General features: G+C 43.0%; 1 protein-coding gene across 6 annotated transcripts in view; it reads left to right on the top strand.

The window, feature by feature from the left end:
• zfhx3 (zinc finger homeobox 3) overlaps positions 1–18576 on the top strand; it is a 217061-nt gene that overhangs the window by 191730 nt on the left and 6755 nt on the right. For 5 of the 6 annotated variants that reach the window (XM_037247285.1, XM_037247283.1, XM_037247284.1 and 2 more), the window contains 5 exons: positions 1824–1931; positions 9891–10027; positions 10530–10730; positions 12620–12737; positions 12903–18419. In XM_037247285.1, the coding sequence (XP_037103180.1) occupies positions 1824–1931; positions 9891–10027; positions 10530–10730; positions 12620–12737; positions 12903–18419 (6081 nt within the window). The remainder of the gene's footprint in view (positions 1–1823; positions 1932–9890; positions 10028–10529; positions 10731–12619; positions 12738–12902; positions 18420–18576) is intronic. The other variant, XM_037247287.1, reaches the window with a different exon arrangement.

Here is an 18576-nt window from a genome sequence, read left to right on the forward strand (position 1 = left end):
AAAAAAAAATACTGGTCATATTTCTTAAAATAGTCATTGGGATTTTACTGTACTAAAAAAAAATCTGGGAAATAATTTTAGGAAGAAACCACTGCCCCCGAGGCAGACAACCAATAAGAGGCCAATCATTACTTGAGCATTTGTGGTCACGCCGCCTCACTAAAAATAAAGATTAAAACCAATAATATGTAGTATTATCGTAACACGCCAATATTTTTTGGTGATGTGCCTGCGACAGTGTGCAACAAATGCTTCTGGTCGTGTGATGTTTAGTAGTAGAAGTCACTTAGTTAGCAACTTGCTTACTGCAAGTGGTGAGCTTTGTCTTTCGTAATTAGAGCACAACACAGGAAGTGCCATGTTCGCCATTTACGGTACATTTTGCGAAGTGAACAGCATTCTTCATAGACATCAGTTGTATGTACATACTGATTTTTATTTTTTTTTTTATACTGTGGCCTATGATCGGGTTCACGTCAAAATTCTTTCCTTCTCTTGTGCTTTCTTAGAAAGCCACATACGCACTTGCAGACTAAGTGTGGAGCCCCTATAACAATGTTCTTCAGTGAGTTTCTTTGTGTTTATATTTGAAAAGAAAAATATTATATACGTATGATTTAAGAAGAGGGCTACACTGAATGCTGTTAAACAAAGCATACAAACTCATTCATTCCACTCATTGTTGAGCGGTTCATCATAAGAGGAAGCGAAGGCATTATAGATGTCCTTTGTCAGGCATCTTTTGCAGCAACATTTATTTACAATCTATACGTATATGTGTGTCAAAGCAATCTTGACGTCGGCCCCTCTTCATGTGTGCGCATAGTGCTCGACCACAAACGGGATAAACAGTGAGCGGCGGGGATAATGTAAGATCATAAAAGTGGTTTTTGCTGCGGGTAGTCATGTGGCGAGCTGAATCGGGCAGGCCATGTGATGGCTGCGGGGCAGAATACTTGAACAGGATATTTCGGTATGGCTCTTGTAAGGTCGTCAATACGTCAATAGCTCGTAGTGTCGGGACCTGAGCGTGAAAGCATTTTCTAAAGAGCATTTAAGCACATTTGCTGAGAATTAGCTGACTTGTGTAATAACTGATAAGGCCTATTGACCACGCGGCCTAGTTTACTGTTGTCGGATCAATGCTGTTGCGCTCAGTGTCGCGCTACTTTTAAACAAAGTTTACAGGCAAGGGGGATGTTCAAGGGGCACTGGAGGGAAATAAAGGTGATTGATGGTCTTTTTATTATCTGTTTTCACTATCTTTTCCTTTGTGTGTTACTTACAAACAGCATTATTGGATATCCATTGTTTAGACTTCGACGCAACCTAAATGGTCAGATATATCGAGCGGAGGCTTTTAAGGTGGTTACAAGGGATTTCTGCCTTTGACTTGAAATAAAGTAAAAGGGGTTGCATCCCTGAGAGTTCTAAATATTCATGATGTGTTTTTTCCCCCCCAATATATAAAATAGGATGGAGAGTGTGTAGTTAGCAGCGGGGGGACACAATGTATTTTGGTCTTACCCAGGCAAGATGCTTCACAATGAAATAAAATTAAGTTGACCCCCACCCACCAAAAAAAAAAAAAAACTATATATTTACAAATAGATTTTTGTCTTTCAATATGTTTCCAATTGAGGTAGAGAAGCAAAAGCAGACGGCAGATTGTGTCCTCTTTGTTTGCAAGCCTCGTAACCGCGTGTCAGCAAATGCCATTGTTGCGAGCACCTATAGAAACAAAACGCTGCCGTCCCTTTAAGTGCCTCCACCAATTCTGATGGCTTGGTGATTTACATTTCCCATCTTCCCTCCCCCTTCAGGAGAGCTGAGTGAGGATGTGGAGGCTGCTAGTGAGACCACCACAGACCAGGAGGACCAAACCAAAGACAGAGAAAGTGGGGGGGAGAAGGAGCTCACCAAAGGGCCAGGTAAGGCCAATATTTCCAAAACACACACACTTGAGGTAGCGCAGGGAGCAGGGAAATATTGGGGGGCCCTGCACCTGAATAGTGCTGCACATAAGGCCTTTTGTCTAACTGAAGCAGATGTCCAACAACATAGTGAGAGCAGTTGCAATCACAGCTCATTCTTTCGGGGCAGACCGCAAGTGTGCTCTTGGTGCTAGTTGTAACACGTGTGTGTTTAGCACCGCCCCCTTCATGCAAACTCACACACACAAGATCACACACTTTGTTTGTACAGTACCCCATCAGGGTTATGTCAGAAAACAGACAAAATGTTGATTGTAGTAAAAGCAATTTTTTTTTTTATTCAACAGAATGATAATTAATCAGCTCGTGAAAATATTTACTGTTGAGAGGCGGGATTTGCGAGAATTTGGACTATCCAACAAGTCAAGTCAGCCACCACGCGCAGCCAAGAACAGCTTCAAAATAAAAACATACCCTGATGTACTGCATTTGAGAAAATATTATTTCGATATTGGCCATCTCACTATCGTGGCATCGTTACTGTTACTGCTCGCTTGACTTCACGACACCAAACAGGGATCCGAGGCAGAAAAGATCTTCAAGAATTTTTTTTAATATCAAGATACTTGAATTACTTAAGAATTCGTTTCACCCCGTGATTTGATTTGACTTTAAAGTTCAGCACATTTGTTTTTGCCAATGTCATAAAATCAATCTTACTGTGGTATGCATGCAGGTGCTGCATTCAAGACAAGAGAGACATTAAACACATGAATGTGCCTGGTTAGATTCTTCTCACTTGTCAATTTTTTTTTTTGTGTCTGCAGAATGTTTTGATTTACACTCGTTAGGTTAAGAGCTGGAAAATAATCAAGACCTTTTTGCATAGCTATTTTTTGGTATGTCAAGTGTCTTAAGATAACTAACTAAAAGAAAGGAAAAAAACTTCATCAGCGTTTGAAGCCCCCCATCTTTGATATTCAAACTTTCTATTTTAAATGAGGCTGAGTTGTTTGTGCTCTTTGAAAGGGTGACACTTTTCTTTGATGGGAGAAATAATGATATGCATGCCTGACTGAATATGGCTAAAAGTATGTTTTAGCACATCAAAATAAAGCACTACAAAAAGCACTAAAATGAGCTGGCCGATTAATAATTCACCCGTACCTGGTGTGCGCAGGAAGACGACTCCTCGCATTAGGACTCTTCCTTTTTTGAAAGGCGTGCAATTTGATACAAGCGCACTGGCTTCCTTTCCTCCCCTCTGTCAGTCGCTAATCACCAAATAAGTGTGTTTCTGTGTTTTCACAAAGGAAATATGTGCTTGCATATGAAAAATTTACAGCTTTCCAGCAGCTTATTAGAAACGCTTAGTTAAAAATAGCATGTGCATTAGGGAACTGGGTCTGAGGTTGTGTTTGATGTCAGGAAAAAGTGGGTAGAGAGGTTGGGTGTCGTGTTGTCAGCAAAAAGGCAATGAAAGAGTCCCTGTTTGTGCTTGAGACTTTTTGTGTATGACCATTGAACGCAATGGTCATCGAAAGCAAGTGCAGAAAAGCATATTTTGCACAGGACAGAAAGGCAAGTCAGGTCCGGCGGTGGATGCGGAAAACGGAGAAGCGCTTTGTTTGGCCTGATGATGTTTACACAGGCGGCACACAGATGTTGTGCAGGTTACAATATGACCAATAAATGTCTTGCCAGGCTGTTAGTTATCTGAAAGGTGCTCAGGCACCCGACCGACTCTTTGATTTTTTTTTTTCTTCTTCTCCTTTTAAGTTTACCCTTACTACAACTACTGGGGTGTTCCTTCTCATCATTGTCATGTAGCTGCCGGTGCAGGGCACAATTGTTTCTTTATAAATGACAGTCACTGTCACGCAAGGCGGCATTAGCCAACACAGAAGAAAGACGCCAAGCCATTGTCAATCTCATTCTCCCTTTCTTGTTCTCCGACTCCTCGCTGTTCATTAAAATCATTTAAAAGTATGTACATCAGAGTGGCTGTAAAATGCATATGTGTCATTTTAGTATGAAAGACGCCTTCATTATTTAGATGTGTTTATCGCAAAGATGATGCATTTATGCACTCGTAGGCATGCAGACACATGTACACGTTGCCTACTGCAAATTTAGTAGACATCTGGCAGGTTTCTGTGATCATCACAGTCGTAGAGTAGCTGCACTCGCTGGTCACTTTATTAGGTACGCCTGCACTGTACCTAATGAGGTGTTGTCATAGCTTTATAAAAAAATTATGCCTTGACAAAGATAATGGTCTGGGGGTTTTTTCCACTGACAATTGTTGATATTGTTTGCAGACGTTCAACTGCTTGCTTGAAGGTGTTTGTACAGCCACAATGATAAAAGGAATGCCTCTCTGACAGTGTCAGTAAAAAATAAGCTTCACATGTGGACTGACCAGTTCTGATGACTTTTTTTTACTTTTATTATCTTGATAACTGATCAGTTGTTAAATAATTGATTCATTATTGTACTTCCAGTTTAGTTTTATTTTGCACTTCAACTGAAAGTGGCACTTAACAGCTTGATGCCGCTTTTATGACGTTTTACAAACTTCTGTGTGTTGTGAAGTAAGTTACGCTTACTGCAGCACCCTCAAAATTATGTTTACAAATCAAAGCCCCTCCCAAAAAATGGCTGGATCTTATCTCAAAACTTTTAAGTTGACTCACTCGTACCTCAAGTCACCATAAAACGTTTAACGTGTTTTCGACAGTGATGTAATGCTATGCTAGCTGCCACAGCAGTTTAATCAATGTATGTGGTTAGCAATTCAAAGGGGAATTTTTAATGCTGGCTATGAAATATGTATACGTGGAATGGCCATAAGCCTGCTTCCGTCACACCCTCTCACCGAGCTGAGACAGCAGTCCGACACAAGACCCAGAATAGTCTCTTCACTAAAGCAGTTGTATACTTATTCAGTGGTTTAACATATGATGATCTAATGAGGATGACAGGCAGGATGATACCAGAACACCCCCTGCACACTTTTTTACCATACTATTTATAATATGTAAATGCAAATGGAAGGGTACATTTGTCACTGGATATTTTCCATTCCTTGTTCTTTGCATTGAATTTATGGGAGCCAGAGAAAAGAAAGAAGGGGGATATGAATCATTGGATTTTGCCCACATGTGGAAGACTTAAAAAAACATTCGGACATTTTACAAGACAAAAACAAATGACAGCACTAACTGAGAACATGGTCCACACATGTGCGCAATCGCGGCAATGCCGATGATGCGCTCAGTGTAGCTTGCATCTGAAACATTTTGAATTTAAGTATGGCTTTCGGTGCCGATCACACAAACAAAAATGTTAGTGTTTCTCTACCTAACTGTTTTTGGGCATGTATGAACGTGGTAGTGTTTGTTACTGGTGCTTTAGAGTGCTACTCAGATAAAGAATAACTAACACTTTAGCACAACTATTTTCAGTCACAACTCGAATAGTGAGACAGTTTTAATGCATGCCTCTCCGACACCTGTTCCTGCGCCATGTGCTCTTTGCATGTCCAGGTGTGATTCTGAAAGAACACATAAACTGCTGGGTAGAGGCTGCATGTCGGCAGAATAATTAACATGGTAATTAGCATCCCCTAGACACGCCGTTGAGGCATTGCAGTCTGTGCTCATTCAGCACAAGACAAATATTAGGCTTTGTTTTGCAGCTGTTTACCTGCTGGCGGTTACTTACCATCGAAACAAGAGGAGACATTTTTTGCAGGCCGGCTTTGCAATTGCTGTTGAAGTCAAAGTAGTATGACAAATCAGGAGACAAAGTAATATAAAATGTTTACATATTCATAACACATCCTCTGGAAGCTTGTCATCCTTCAAATTATAATTCCCTTTGTCTTTGAAGATAATAGGCCGTAAATTGTCCTTGTTTGCGAGCCAAGCTCCTGAAAGCTCGGTGTTTACGAGTTGTAGTCGAATGGCACAGCTTCAGCTGTGTGTCCTGTAAAGGTGAACGCCACGTCATCTCGTTGTCCAGTCAGCCCGATGAATAACAATCCTGCTAATTAATAGCTCCTATGCATGTCATAACATTCATTGTGCCTACTGCATGACCATGCTCTTAGTCACACACAAGTCACCCTTGCTTTTACCATTAAGTGTGTCATTTTGTTTGAAGAAAAGAACTCACTGTTATATGTTCCGGGAAATGCTTTCATTCATTGGTTCAAAAAAAATCTGTTCTTGTTTTTCCATTTGATATTTTCAGTTGATAATTACACAATTGAATGGCCAAGGCAAGAAGGTTATAAAGAAAACTGTGTAGGAATACAGGGAAAAAGAAAAGGCAACAGTCTGGCATGGTTAGAATATCATGAAAAGAGAAGAAAGAGTCTGTGTCATTGTGGGGGTTGACTCATCTCAGTATTACTTTGTGAAAACCAAAAAGCTTTAGAGCTCAGGTATCTTCAGTTATTGGATCAAGTTAAGGTCTCAGAGGTTCATACCTATGGCCAACTGCTGTAAAATGAAGATAAAGCAGGGACATCATCACACTGCAGTTTTCTTTTTCTCACATACACTGCTGTTACATACTGTGTACGTAGCTGTGTTAAGTAGTATGGTAGCCCTTGTGCTCACGTTACCATTATGAGCCATGGATTATGCAATTTCAGAATGTGGTTTCTTGCCTTGTGTACATTAATTGCTTGTACAGAATCATAAACATGTTGTTCTCAGGCAGGGGTGTCAAACTTCTTTTTTTCGCGGGCCGCATCACAGTCATGGTTTCCTTCGAAGGGCCATTGAAATTGCCAACCCAAATAAATGTCTGAATGTCTCAAATTATTTATAGTGTACGGTACTCAACAAACTAGTGAATGATTAGATGAATAACTAGTTTTCAAAACAGAGACTAAGAAAAACAGTTTACATATTTTAAAAATCTGAATGGTTATAAAAATTGCTAGCAATAGATCTATTTTTTAAAAGTGAAAACAATTAGTAATTTTAATATTGACATATGAATTTGATGCACAATTTGTCTTCGCGGGCCACATAAAATGATGTGGCGGGCCGTATCAGGCCCCCGGGCCTTGAGTTTGACACGTGTTCTAAGGAAATTTGACTCATTCACACCCTGATGACGATGGTATATCAGAATCAAGTAGAAAAAAATTAACTTTGCTTCTCACAGGAGTTGGACAAGCAACTTTTCAAGTAATGGACAGCGACTCTCTTTACCACCTGAGTTGTGTTGTCCCCAGAGGACAAAGTAGATTGATGGCAGCTGTGATTGCCTTGATGGATTTCAACGTCAGATGACCTGTTTCCGATCCTTCAGTCAGTGCACCTCTTTGTCCGGCAGCCGTTCTTGTTTCTCTTGAAAGCACAACAGGGCTCCAGACACGTTTGCAATGTGCTCCAAGGTCCACACTGTAGCCACGTGAGAGGTGAGACAAGGTGCCAACGTCCAATCCACTTATGGGACTTAACAGCACAAAAGCCTCTGGTTTATGGAAAAGGGACATGAATTAATAATCATCTAATCGACTCCATTCTAGCTGAGACATTTGTGCCTTCAAACAAGGTGCCACCTTGTCAATGTGTCAAAAGAGGTTTGCTAAGGATGGTGGTTCTGTGTCTAGTTACTCAACAGAAGATGCAGAAAGCGGACACACTCAGACGTGCACCCAACAACCTAGCTGTGCATCCTTAAAATGAACTCTAGTTCTAATATATCAAAAATGAAACATAATCGTTATTGATTTTTTCCCCCCTGCATATTCTTTTCACCTGTGCCATTTTCTTGCCATGTGTCACCAAGCTCAGTCTTCTTCCTGCTCCCTCTTGTCAACACTTGTAAAAGCTATAGTTGTGACCACCGGTTCATATTGTACTGTAGATATCCGTGCCTAACATGCGCGGAACACCACTCACCACCTCAATGTCCAACTGTTTTCATCACGCTATCCTCTCCATTTTGACGGTCATTTATTTTCATCCACCCTTCGACAAGGTCACACGGGATACATACATAGTTGGATATTAGTCATGGTGCTGGTGATGGTGTTGGGCTGGAGGAATTCTAAAAGAAAAGCAACTGATCACATTTTACAGCGCCCAAACTGACCGTGACCAGAGACACTGCATCCAAGTAAGCATCCCCAGGCTTGCGACTGACCGTGACCAGAGACACTGCGTCCAAGTAAGCTTCCCCAAGCTTGCGTCTCCCACTCAATGTCCCTGCAGGGTAGCTCTCCAGCTCCTCAATGTCAACAGTCACTTCTCACACTAATTGACATGGAATTGGCGTGGAATAAATCCTGCTTATTCTACTAATTGTGAGTCATGGAGGATGCATTTTCCTGCTTAACAAATTATTGTGCCTATGTGTCCTGTATGCACGTCTATGTGCTTCTCGTGATCAGTTTAAATTTTTAGTAGTTCATAGTAAAGCAGTGTGAAAGACATGTTTATTGAGGGGAACGAGAACTTGGTTTTCACATGGAATAGCAATATTGTCACTTAGTGTTCAGGTGTCTGCAAAGACTGCATATCTAATTGAATGATTGAAATTCTGGACTTAATGAAGACTGCCAGTCAGACAACAGTGCCTGGGCTTGCTGTTACCACACAAGCTTAGTAAGGCGGAGACTACCAAAGTAGTGTTGATGGGGATTTGGTGAGGACAGTGCCATGACTGAGCGGTTGGTTACTGTCAGGAATGGGAGTCTCTCCTTTTGTTTAACATTGCCATTGTTTATAGGTGGATGTGTTTAATGGGATTGGCTGTGACTGGACCCTAACAGGACCTTGGTGACTGATCCCAGTGTCTCTGGGAGATCGAGCAGGCGGCGGCGTCCAATGCTAGGTTCCCCACTGTGTAATCAGCTCAACTCCTCTTGATTGGAGGTGACATTTTAATGTCTGGAGCGAGAGCGTGGTCAGCCCCGCTTAACCTGACCCCCTGCCAAACCACCCCGCCCTAGCAGTACCCTGTGTTCTCAATTTACCCTTCTGGGACTGTACAAATCAGGCCAATTTTAACTCTTTATGGGCTTGTTAGTGGGTAGCAAGCCACCTCCTTATGTTCCACCGTGAATTTGTAGCTCTCATGCTGGCTCCGAGTGAATCGAGGTCCTGTGTAAGCTCCAGCTTAACTGAGCGTTTAAGTGTGATGATTCACTTTGTGCCACTTCCATTTTCTCTTTCTTTGTAATGATGAGGAGTTTTAAAGTGCTTTGCACCTGTTCATGTGTGAGACTTTGCTCTACAAACATGGGATGAGACTTAAGTTGCTTTATCGTTTACTGTACACTTAAAAGAGATGCAAGTTTGGTGTTTTTATTATTTTTTGTATGGGTAAGAATATCGCCAATGGTCCGATGGTTTTATGATGCTATGGTTTTGGTTTTCAGTGTATGGCACACGATTCTGAATAGTAACATCATTAACACAACATGAGGGGCATACTGGCTTGTCCACTATAGGCCACTAATGTAAAAAGCCTGGGGTCGCCGTGACAACAAAAGCGACAAGTTTGTTATTACAAGCTGGTAAACTGTTGCTTTACTAAAAATACACACGTAGGATTTCTCAGAACAAATCAGAGAGCTTGTATGGATGTGAACCGAAGGGGCCATGCTTATGTACTTTGTCTTGATTTGAAAGACTCATGTGGGCAGAAACTATGAGGTGCTGTGAAACCTAAAGCTGCACCCTGTGGTAAACTAATATTTGTACATGAGGTTGTTTCTGGCTCTGCCATTAAAAGCAGCATGAAAGACGAATTAAAAGTGTGTGATATACTGCCCATTTCCCATTAAATGTAGATATGGCACATTTACGAAAGACAGCCCTTTAGCGTTTTACCTTCACCCATATTGATTGGCCTGTCTCGTGCTGCCAAGCCTCGACTCATCTTGACGTCTCCTCTTTATCCCTCTGTGCATGTGTGTCTGCTCAGCAGTGTCCGGCCATTCAGAACAGCACCAGTCAGATTCCCCGATCCCGAGCAAAAGGCCCTCGTCACGGTCGGAGACCTCTGAGAGCCCGCTGTCCTCGAAGCGTCCCCGGGCAGCTGAAAAGCGAGCCGCGGAGCAGGTGAGTGCCACAAATCTCAGAACTTGTTGAGGAGCAGCCATGCATGCGCTTCATAAAAGTCAGACTTTTTTTGGTCTCCAATTAGTAAGCCCTCTTTATCAGCTTAAAACTTTAACTCCAATTAGAAGAAGTAGAACTACTTTGGATGAATTTTGTATTCATCTTGCCCAGCCCTTTCATAGTATTCGGGACTTTCTTTTCAACTTTCCTCAAAAAAATGTTCGCCTCTGATGCAGTCGCATTGCTAATTGTGTATAAGGTGGAAAATCAATAAGGTATTTGACAGATGAGAGCACTTTGAAGTGGGTGCCAAGAGTGAGTGGTTCTCACTATTACACACTTGTCTGTGATCAGAGGAATCTGGTTGCTTGAGGGAAGGCTTGCCTCACCCTACCCTCCTCATCTTCAGCTTCTCTTCTCTCACAAAGCCATTTCACCCTATTAACTCTGTGTGAACGCACCCCACCCCGTCTCAACAGCTTGTCTATCTACTTTGACTCAGATGTACCAGTGCCCTTACTGCAAGTTCACCAACACGGATCTGAACCGTCTCAGAATGCACGTGATGACGCAGCACTCTGTCCAGCCCATGTTACGCTGCCCGCTGTGCCAGGACATGCTCAACAACAAGATCCACCTGCAGTTTCACCTCACGCACCTGCACAGTGTCGCACCCGACTGTGTTGACAAGCTCATCGCCACAGTAAGTCCATAACATCGACAAGTTCTCCTTTATTCAGGGGTTTTAACAGCTTGTGTTATTTGTTATGCTTGTGCGTAGGTTATTCAAAGTGATTTATTGTCATCAACCTGCGTCAGGGGAAATTGATTACAATTGAGTATGGTGGATATAAAAAGTCTAAAAAGTCCACAGTACAGACTTAAGGTTGCAGCGAGTCAGATAAATGCAGAACAGGGCAAGAAAACACACAAAACGGACACGTTGAGGAACGTATGGCCATTAGACACACAAGAAGTAAAAAAAAAGTAAATATACGTTAGATTTGCTGTACTATATTGGAAAATGTCTGTTGGACTTTTTCTCCATTCATCCAGAAGAATATTTGTGATGTAAGGCGTCACAAATGTTGGCTCACAATGTATGTTTTAGTAAAACCCAAAAGGGTGTTCCATGTTTTTTAATTCTTTGACACCAACCTCATTCAAGTGGACCGGAAAAGAAAAGGGCCTCACCTCAAAACTGTTCAAAACGCCCTGTAAGATGAAGACTTAAGGCTCAGTTGGAACTACAAGCCCAACCCCAGAATGATTGATTAATTAATTAATCGGGCAGCCTGCTCCTATAAACAAACAGACAGAGGGGGAGATACTGAAGCCTGTAGTTAGATTTATATCAACTGCAGTGTATTGGTGCATTGTTCTCTACTGAAAGTGGTCTCCTTGCTTCCAATAATGCTCATCAAAGGGGGAATAAAATTTTATTTGCCCCCTTTTCTTGTAAATCACTGAGCAAATCTTTGTTCTGTTCTATCTTGTACGGCTCAATAGCTGGCCGGACAATCACACAGTAAAACATTGCTCTATCTCCCGCCTGGCCACCCCCCCATCTCGAAAGTAAATGGCGAGCACATTAGTATGGTAGACTGCAATATTTATTTCTTTTATAAAGGTTGTAATGTACTGAACCACTACAGAGTAGCATGACAGAAAACCTGTAATAGGAGACACATTAAAGCCAACACATTTTTATAACTAGTGAATGCAGATGGAAAAGTACTTTATCCTCTACACTCATCCAAGGAGAGGAGCATAATTAATTTTGAAATAGGTGACTTATTTCTTGCCAGGCATGTATAATGATATGTTCTTACCTACCTTTCATCTTTTCATCATTCCATTGTCTTCACATCCCACCCAATCTACTTTTATTCTCTCGACCCAAAGTCTTTCAGGCCTCTTTCTAGGTTTCTTTTACGGACACTTGTATTCTCCCATATGGGTGTTTTCAATGTTTGAGCACAGGATTTTAATTAAAGCCTCATGCTAGTTCATCATCATATAATTGGTACAAATGTTTAATTATGCTCCCCAGCTGTTTAGAACCCGGACTGCTGTTCTGATACTCGTGTACATGTATTTCCTAATTAAACAAAACTGTTTTTTTGGTGTGTGTAAGGGCATACAAGTTACAAACAGTTCTTTATAACACCCAGCCGTCCCTCTCACTTTGTGCTTCATTATCAGTCTGTGTATGGCTGCAGCAATGAAAATGAGCTTCATTAATTCTGGGTCTGGCTGGATGATAGCCATTTTGAACTATGTTTGCCAATTAGACAAGCCAATTTAAAAGTGACCTTGGGATACTTTGTTCTTTCCTCTAATAGCCTAATAAAATAGTTGTGTCAGATCGTTCTGTTTTGTTTTTGTTTTGTGTCTCCAATCTGCCAGAAAAGAGAGACACAGAAATGAACAATTCCAATATGTTGATTTTCACTGATATGTGAGCGATCACACTAATCATGTGTTTTTAATTTGACTAAACTATGTTCCATAAGATTCACTCTGCTTGGATTTGGTGTAGATGGTTTCAAACATTAAATGATAATAATAAACCTTTTTCCCCCTCCCTAGGTGACAGCAACCGATGTCCTACCAGCAAGCATGTTCATACCTGTTCCTGGTCCAGAAAGAGAGTCTCAGAACCCCTCTCATGCTGTTGCCAATGCTGAAGATACAACAAAACAAGCTGGTTAGTGTCGGAGTTTTTTTCTTTTTCTCAAACAAAAGACACTCTTGTTTTTCAGGGACATTCAAATGACATTTTATATATACTTGTAAATCCATTTAGACTACACAAAATTGTGTAAAATAAACTGGCGTTAGACCTTTCTCAACACTCTACTTTTCTCCGCAGATGGTTTAGATGCTGATCTGGAAAAGGGAGTTTCACTTCCGACAGAAACAGTTGAGGTTCGCAAATCAACTCAAGAAGATCAACAAACAGAGAAGGATGATGCAACTGGATTCCTGTGCTGGAAGAAAGGCTGTAATCAAGTGTTCAAATCATCCAACTCTCTGCAGATGCATTTCAATGAAGTTCACAACAAAAGGCCTCAGCTACCGGTTTCTGATCGCCATGTCTACAAGTATCGTTGTAACCAGTGTAGCTTGGCCTTCAAGACTGTGGAGAAGCTACAACTCCATTCCCAGTATCATGTGATTCGAGCAGCGACCATGTGCTGCCTCTGCCAGCGGAGCTTCAGGACGCTACAAGCCTTGAAGAAACATTTGGAAACCAGCCACCTGGAGCTTAGTGAAGCTGATATCCAGCAGCTGTACGGGGGCTTACTGATGAACGGTGACATTATGGTCATGGGTGACCCAGCCCTTGGTGACGAACATGGAGGTCTGGGAGAAGATGACAAAGAGGGGGATGAGAGTGACCAAGAGGAAAAGCAAAGTCCTACAGGCAGTGAATCTGGCTCACTGCTGGAAGATTCTGGATCTGAACCAAAACGTGCTTTGCCATTCAGAAAAGGCCCCAACTTCACGATGGAGAAATTCTTAGATCCATCTCGTCCATTCAAGTGCACTGTCTGTAAAGAGTCCTTCACACAGAAGAATATCCTTTTGGTGCACTATAACTCAGTCTCCCACCTGCACAAGGTGAAGAGAGCTCTTCAGGAGTCTACCACTGGTCAGCCGGAGCCGACGAGCAGCCCTGACAACAAGCCCTTCAAGTGTGGCACTTGTAATGTGGCATATAGCCAGAGTTCCACTTTGGAGATCCACATGCGCTCCGTCCTACACCAAACAAAAGCGAGGGCGGCTAAACTTGAAGCCGCGGGAGGGATCACTAGCTCTGCAAGTGCTACTGGAGGGACCATCAGCACGTCAACGGCAAGTCCAGGCCCAGCAAGCAACTCAACAACAAACTCTACCAACCATGGCACTTCTGGGTCTCAAACAGCTCAGAATATTCTTGGAGGAAACCACACCTCCCAGAGTCATAGCCACGAGACTAGCAGCTCAGTTAGCAGCCAGTCATCACCATCAGAAAACAATGAAGTAAAAAAGGCTAAATATGGAGATATGCTGTCTTCACGGGGACAACAACAACTTCAACAACAACAACAACAACAACAACAACAACAACAACAACAGCAATTAGCTCATGCTCAAGCCCAAGCTCAGCTTCAGCAAGAGCTCCAGCAGCAGGCTGCTCTTCTGCAATCACAGCTCTTCAACCCAGCACTTCTGCAGCACTTCCCCATGACCACTGATGCACTTCTCCCTTTACAGCAGCAGCAGTTGCTGTTTCCTTTCTACATCCCTGGAGCAGAATTTCAGCTAAACCCAGAGATTAACATCAGTAATTCAGCACTTGGCCTAACAGGAGCAACCACCGCCTCGCTGCTAGAAGATCTAAAGAACTCAGCTCAACAGAGCTGCTTGCAGCAGCAACTGATGCATCACCACCTTCAGCAGCAAATGCAACAGCATCAACAGCAGCAGCAGCAGCTGCAGCAGCAGCAGCAGCAGCAGCAGCAGCAGGCACCGCCTCACTCACAGGCACAGGGACAGATGGCATTGCTGCAACAGAGTGCTTCGCTCCACCAGCAGATTGAAAAAAAGCAGAAGCCTCCCTCCTCACAAAGTGAGAAAGACATTCAAAGAGACAGAGATGCGACTGAAAAGAATGAGGAGGTCAACAAAGATTCAATGGAAAAACTAAAGGAAAAGAAGGACATTCAACACATTTCAACTAGTATTAACCATGACTCTGGCTTACTTCCGCCAAGGATTGCTTCAGATGCTCGTGGAAACGCAACCAAAGCCCTGCTGGAAAATTTTGGGTTTGAGTTAGTTATTCAGTATAATGAAAATAAACAAAAAGCCCAGAAAAGGGGAACTGGGCCGACAGGATCAAGTGGACCAGGTGGGATCACAAGAGTGGTGGATCCCATTGAGGGATTGGAGAAACTGGAATGTGAAGCCTGTGGCAAGCTGTTTTCAAACATACTGATTCTAAAGAGCCACCAGGAGCATATCCACCAGGCTTTTTTCCCATTTCGATCCCTTGAGAGATTCGCTAAGGAATACAGAGAGAATTACGATAAACTATATCCACTGAGACCTCCTACACCAGAGGCTGCTCCAGCTCCTCCCCCTCCTCCCCCACCCCCTCCACCCCAAAGAGCTCCTACACCAAATATTCCTGTGTCTGCAGCTGCACTCACACCTCCAACTGTACCTACCCCACAGCCTCCAGTTCCAATGCCGCAAATTCCCATGACAATGGATTTGCCGATCTTTTCACCACTAATGATGCAGTCCATGTCACTCCAGTCTTTGCCCAACCAGTTAACTCCTCAGCTGTCCTCTGTTGAATCCAGTCTGGCCTCAGACTTGGCCCAGCTTTACCAACAACAGCTCACCCCGGCCATGCTGCAGCAGCAACAGAATAAGAGGCCACGGACACGCATTACAGATGACCAGCTTCGGGTTCTGCGACAATACTTTGATATAAACAATTCGCCTAATGAAGATCAAATTAAAGAGATGGCAGATAAATCAGGACTGCAGCAAAAAGTCATAAAGCACTGGTTCAGAAACACGCTTTTCAAAGAGAGACAACGCAATAAAGACTCGCCATACAACTTCAATAACCCACCAACCACAACACTTGAGGATACCAAAATTGATTCTAAACCGCCTTCACCTGAACCACAGAAGCAAGACTTCTATGGAAGTAAGAGATCTTCTAGAACTCGGTTTACAGACTACCAGCTGAGAATTTTACAAGATTTCTTTGATGCCAATGCTTATCCAAAGGACGATGAGTTTGAACAGCTTTCCAATCTTTTGAGCCTCCCCACTCGTGTCATTGTTGTTTGGTTCCAAAATGCTCGCCAGAAGGCAAGAAAGAATTATGAAAACCAGACTGATGGTGGGAAAGATGGGGAGAGACGAGAACTTTCAAATGACCGGTATATTCGCACCTCAAATCTGAACTACCAGTGCAAAAAATGCAACTTGGTCTTCCAGAGAATATTTGATCTAATAAAACATCAAAAGAAGTTGTGCTACAAAGATGAAGATGAGGATGGACAATATGACAGCCAAAATGAAGATTCAGTTGATCTTTCTAATGATTGTTATACTCCATCTGGTTCCTCTTGCCACACCCCAATGCCTTCTTCTTCAAGTCTCTGCCCACTTCCACCTACACCTTCGGCATTCTCACATCTCCCCACAGCTGATAAGGAGGAGGCGTCACCAGCAACCAACTCAAACCTCCATGAGGAGAAATCAAAAGATGTACATGACATTTCAACCGATTCCCCAAATAAGACTTCTATTAAGCAGGAAAATGTATCCCAACCTCAATCAGATTCACAAAAGCATAGACATCAGAGAGAAGAGAATATCCAACCTATTTCAAAGCCCAACAAACATTCCTCTTCTTCCTTCACTCAACAGCAACTGCAGTGTGGTCCGTCAGCTTCTCAGACAAGCCAGCCCCCCTCCCAAAGCTCTCACTTGAGCCACAATCCCCACATGAGTTCGGCTCCACAACAAATGGCACAGCAGCTCATCCCATACCAGTGTGATCAGTGCAAGATTGGCTTCCCCTCCTTTGAGCACTGGCAAGAGCACCAGCAATTACACTTCCTCTCTGTGCAGAATCAGTTCATCCACCCACAATTCATTGACCGCTCAATGGACATGCCTTTCATGCTATTTGACCCGAGCAATCCTCTCCTGGCAGGCCAGTTACTCTCTGGGACAATGCCCCAGATCCCCAGCAGCTCTGCCACTTCTCCATCCACCCCCACATCCACAATGAACTCCCTGAAGAGGAAGTTGGAGGAAAAAGCTGGCACAAGCCCAGGAGAGAATGACAGCACAAACAGTGAAGAGCCACATCGAGACAAGCGGCTTCGAACAACCATCACGCCTGAGCAGCTCGAGATTCTTTATCAGAAGTACCTATTGGACTCTAATCCGACGCGTAAGATGCTTGACCACATTGCACATGAGGTGGGGCTGAAAAAGAGAGTAGTGCAAGTCTGGTTTCAGAATACTCGAGCACGGGAGAGAAAAGGCCAGTTCAGAGCCGTGGGGCCAGCTCAAGCTCATCGGAGGTGCCCCTTCTGTAGAGCTCTTTTTAAAGCAAAAACTGCCCTTGAGGCCCACATTCGCTCTCGTCACTGGCACGAAGCCAAACGTGCTGGTTATAATTTAACCCTCTCTGGTATGTTACCTGACCACGAAGGGATCCAATTAAAGTTGGATGCCTTGGAGACATCAGCCTATTCACAAATGTCATCTTCAAATATGGATGGACAAAGCTCTTCCATGTCTCCTGTGAATCGAGGAATGGATTCGTCTCCCAGGGCTCTTCTAAGTCCTTCGTCGATTAAAGTTGAAGGAATGGAAGATTTTGATGGTTCAGCCATGTCTGCTGTGAACCTTAGCTTTGATCAAAACAAACTGGATAATGACGACTGTTCCTCTGTTAATACGGCCATCACAGATACAACTACAGGTGATGAGGCTAATGCTGACAATGACAGTGCTGATGCAAAACACAGCCAGAGTAGTAGTGACTACCTGCCTAAGCCTGGGAGCACTGTCCCCATCCTTGAAAACGATGACCAGATGTCCTCAGGGCTCGTAAGCCCTGCTACAAGCTATTATGCTAAGGACTGTGAAAATGAACATATAATTGACCACAGTGAGACATCCAGTATGGCGGATCCTTGTTCGCCAAGTCCCGGAGCTTCAGGCACCAGGAGCATCGACAGCGGTGATCGTCCTGGTCAAAAGCGCTTCCGAACCCAGATGACAAACCTCCAGCTCAAAGTGTTGAAGTCCTGTTTTAATGATTACAGGACTCCCACCATGTTGGAATGTGAGGTACTTGGCAATGATATTGGACTTCCAAAGAGAGTGGTTCAGGTATGGTTTCAAAATGCCCGTGCCAAGGAAAAAAAGGCAAAGCTCAACATGGCCAAGCACTTTGGAATAAATCAGACATCCTACGAGGGGCCGAAAACCGAATGCACTTTGTGTGGTGTCAAGTACAGTGCCCGCCTCTCTGTTCGCGATCACATATTCTCCCAGCAGCATATCTCCAAGGTTAAGGATACCATTGGCAGTCAGATTGACAAAGAAAAAGAATACTTTGACCCAGCCACTGTCCGTCAACTCATGGCTCAGCAAGAGATGGACCGTATTAAGAAGGCCAATGAAGTTTTAGGATTGGCGCAGCAACAGGCCATGCAGCAACAAGGAATGTTTGATAACCCTGCAATGCAGGCGCTGAATCTCCAGTCAGCCTATTCTAATCTACAAGGCATTCCACCTGTCCTCTTGCCAGGGGTTGGAAGCCCCTCTCTTTCCAGCTTTAATTCGTCTAACTCAGGTATGTTGCTGTTTTTTCTGTTTTGTTTTGATTTTGTTTGTTTTTTTTGGCCTGCTATGACGACAATTCAAATTTTTAATATAATAGTAATCACAGTATAAAACATACACAAAATGTGATTGAAGTACCGCTAATGTTATTCTTTTATAAGAAAATG

The sequence above is a fragment of the Syngnathus acus genome, chromosome 3 (genome assembly GCF_901709675.1).
Source record: "Syngnathus acus chromosome 3, fSynAcu1.2, whole genome shotgun sequence".
In the NCBI taxonomy this organism is placed as follows: Eukaryota; Metazoa; Chordata; class Actinopteri; order Syngnathiformes; family Syngnathidae; genus Syngnathus; species Syngnathus acus.